The 3,755-nt window shown below is 44.3% G+C and overlaps 1 protein-coding gene across 1 annotated transcript in view; it reads left to right on the forward strand.

The window, feature by feature from the left end:
- The first annotated feature begins 35 nt into the window (after positions 1 to 35).
- Positions 36 to 3,755, forward strand: part of WDR76 (WD repeat domain 76) — a 45,107-nt gene continuing 41,387 nt past the window's right edge. The window contains exons 1-2 of the mRNA XM_011941168.1: positions 36 to 212; positions 1,087 to 1,488. Of these exons, the coding sequence (XP_011796558.1) occupies positions 153 to 212; positions 1,087 to 1,488 (462 nt within the window). The 5' untranslated portion in view covers positions 36 to 152. The remainder of the gene's footprint in view (positions 213 to 1,086; positions 1,489 to 3,755) is intronic.

Raw genomic sequence — 3,755 nt, forward strand, 5'->3', positions numbered from 1 at the left:
GCCTTCTTAAGAAGCGCGGGTAACCCGGACTTCCCGCTGTGGCGCTGCGGCCGCTGAGGATCTGAGCGGGCTCCGCCCCGTCCCGGCCCCGCCCCTCTCGGCCTCCCGCCGCAATCTTGGCGGGAAGGCGCGGGCCACTGAGAAACCGAAAGATGTCCAGGTTGGGCGCGGCGGCTGAGAAGGCGGACTCCAGACAGCGACCCCAGATGAAGGTGAGAAACGGATTGGTGCTTCCAGGTGTGCTCCTGCCTCGGTTTTTGTGAGGGTTATGCGGGACACAGGCCCGGAAGGTCGAGGGCACCTGGTACCGGGGGTTGGCGGGGATCCCTGCCCTGAGGCCTTCGGCTTTGACGAAAGTTTCTTATCAATAACCCTAGAAATAGTGGGAGAGTCACATCTGGGATTCCCTTTCTTCAACCTTCTGCGTTTGCTTTTGCCACAGTTATGATCAGCTTCACACTCTTTAAATAATTCCAGACAATCCGCAGCTGACAGTTGGGGTATTTGCCTCAGTCCAAATGCTAGTCATTATTATTGGTCTGGAAAACTCTGATGGGCAAATGTGCCCAGTAAATGAATTCTGTTGAGGTTAAGGTTAATGAATTACATATCTAGATTTTGGAGGGAAAAAAAAGTTTTCTTACAGGGTGTCAATTTGAATTTATTTATTTTTTTGAGCCTGAGGCTCGCTCTGTTGCCCAGGCTGGAGTGCAGTGGCGTGATCTTGGCTCACTGCAACCTCCGCCTCCCGGGTTCAAGCGATTCTCCTGCCTCAGCCTCCCAAGTAGCTAGAATTACAGGCAGGTACCACCACACCCAATTTTTGTATTTTTAGTAGAGACGGGGTGGGGGGGGGCGCGGCGGGTTTCATCATGTTGGCCAGGCTAATCTTGAACTCCTGAGCTCAGGCCCTGCCTCAGCCTCCCAAAGTGCTGGGATTACAGGCGCAAGCCACCGCACCTGGCCTCAATTTGGATTTATATTGTCATTGTGAAACGGGAATTATTAGATCTGCTGGGGATCCTGTAAGAAAAGGCACAGGACTTGGAATTCTAATACTCTCTTTTCTTTTACTGATCTGAATAGGTAAATGAATATAAAGAAAATCAAAACATCGCTTATGTGTCTCTGAGACCAGTACAGACTACAGTTTTAATAAAAACAGCTAAGGTCTATCTTGCCCCCTTTTCACTCAGTAATTACCAGCTAGACCAGCTTATGTGCCCCAAATCCCTATTAGAAAAGAATTCTAACAATGAAATTGTGTGTAAGAAGACTAAAATAAAGAAAACTTGCAGAAGGATTATACCTCCAAAGATGAAAACCACGTCTTCTAAGTCTGAATCCACGCTGCAATATTCATCCTCAGTTGTTCATACTGAAAGTAACAAGCTACAACCCAAGAGAACGGCAGATGCGATGAATCTCAGTGTTGATGTGGAAAGTAGTCAGGATGGAGACAGTGATGAAGATATCACACCAGGCCTGGTAAGAACTTAATTAGTAGCTTGTTCTAGTATCTCTTTTTAAATGTGAAGTTCTGAGAAATTGAAGTTTTTCAAGGATCTTTCTGGTACAAACAAATTATTTTATCTAATAATGTAAGAATAAATGTAATAATACATTTTTATTATTTTTAAGGTTTAACAAATAACTTCCTTGGGTTATTTTTGCTTTTGCTGTTGATGTGTCAATGAAAGGATTTACTTAATCTTTACTCTGCTTCCCTTTTTCTTTCTCTAAACTTACTGCATATATTTTTGGGTTTACTCATAATTTATGGTGCCTTGCTCACCTTTACATATTTATGTACAGTATATCAGAAGTCATCAGTTTGTGGGATATATGATATTGACTGACCCTTGATATCAGGGTAGGGAAACTGATTATATGGATGTGTTGAATAATATTTCCTTTAAATGCAAAAGGAGACAAATGACAGAGTAGATAAGATACATGAGAAATGCATTAATTAGTTCTATATAATTCCAATCAACTTAAGGAATTTGGTGTGTAATTTTTTTTTTTTTTGGAGACCGAGTCTCACTCTGTCGCTCAGGCTGGCGTGCAGTGACACTATATCGGCTCTCTGCAACCTTGGCCTCCTGGATTCAATAGATTCTCCTCCCTCAGCCTCCTGAGTAGCTGGGATTACAGGCACGCCACCATGCCTGGCTAGTTTTGTGTTTTTAGTAGAGATGGGTTTTCACCATGTTGGTCAGGCTGGTCTCTAACTCCTGACCTCCTGATCCACCCGCCTCAGCCTCCTGAGGTGCTGGGATTACAATGGTGAGCCACTGCGCCCAGCCTGGTCTGTAATTCTTTTGGCTTCTACTGCCTACCAGGAGGGCTGTGCTCCATTCAAACTGACAAATTTTAACAGGACAAGATAAAATATAAAGCACATGACACAATGTTGCTGGAACTCAGGGAACAGAAAATGATAGTAGGGAAAGGGAGATACTATAATTGAAGGGTTATTGTTATGAAATAGAAGTTTGGTTTATGCTTTCTTATCCCAGAGTTAAGAACCAGGACTCATAGTGGGACAGCATGGGATAAGTTTTAGATGAATTGGACTTGGGGTTGATAGCCTAGCATGGCCACTTCTTTTTTTTTTTTTTTTAGGCGGAGTCTTGCTCTGTTGCCCAGGCTGGAGTGCAGTGGCGTGGTCTCGGCTTACCACAAGCTCCTCCTCCTGGGTTCACGCCATTCTCCTGCCTCAGTCTCCTGAGTAGCTGGGATTACAGGTGCCTGCCACCACCCCCGGCTAATTTTTTGTATTTTTAGTAGAGGGTTCCGCTGTGTTCGCCAGGATGGTCTCGATCTCCTGGACTTGTGATCCGCCCACCTCGGCCTCCCAAAGTGCTGGAATTACAGGCGTGAGCCACCGCGCCTGGCCTAGCATGGTCACTTCTAGGAAACCTTGTTCCTTTAAGCAAATCACCTTAGTGAGGGGATTGGATAAAATCTGTGGTTCTCAAACTTTAGGCTATATCAGAATTACCTGGGCAGTGTGTTAAAACTCCATTGCAGGGCCCCACCAACAGAGTTTCTGATTCAGAAGTTTTGGAGTTGGAGCATACAATTTGCATATCTTTTTTCTTTTTGTTTGTTTTTTTTTTTTTTAATAGAGATGTTGGTGGGGTTGGGGGTGGGAGGTGTTGCCCAGAGTTTCTGATTCAGAAGTTTTGGAGTTGGAGCATACAATTTGCATATCTTTTTTCTTTTTGTTTTTTTTTTTTTTTTTTAATAGAGATGTTGGTGGGGTTGGGGGTGGGAGGTGTTGCCCAGGCTGGTCTTGAGCTCCTGAGCTCAACCAGTCCTCCTACCTCAGTCTCCCAAAGTGCTGGGATTATAGGCTTGAGTCACCACACCAAGCCCAATTTGCTTATTTAACAGTTTCCTAGTGGCACTGATGTTGTTAGTCCAGGACTGCACTTTGAGAACCACTCGATTAGATTATCCCTTTGGCCTCTTAGACTGTAAGATTCTGAAGAATATAAGGTAAACATAAAGCAGATTAGTTTGATGTAATGAAATAGGTCCGTTAATAGAGTTGCTCCTAAAGAAAAAAAAAATTAAAAATTAAAAAAAGGAGGTGGACGGATCACCTGAGGTCAGGAGTTCCAGACCAGCCTGCCCAAAATGGTGAAACCCCATTTCTAATAAAAATACAAAAATTAGGCCGGTTATGGTGGTTCATGCATGTACCCCCAGCACTTTGGGAGGCTGAGGTGGGTGGATCACTTGAG

The sequence above is a fragment of the Colobus angolensis genome, unplaced genomic scaffold (assembly GCF_000951035.1).
Source record: "Colobus angolensis palliatus isolate OR3802 unplaced genomic scaffold, Cang.pa_1.0 Scaffold199, whole genome shotgun sequence".
In the NCBI taxonomy this organism is placed as follows: Eukaryota; Metazoa; Chordata; class Mammalia; order Primates; family Cercopithecidae; genus Colobus; species Colobus angolensis.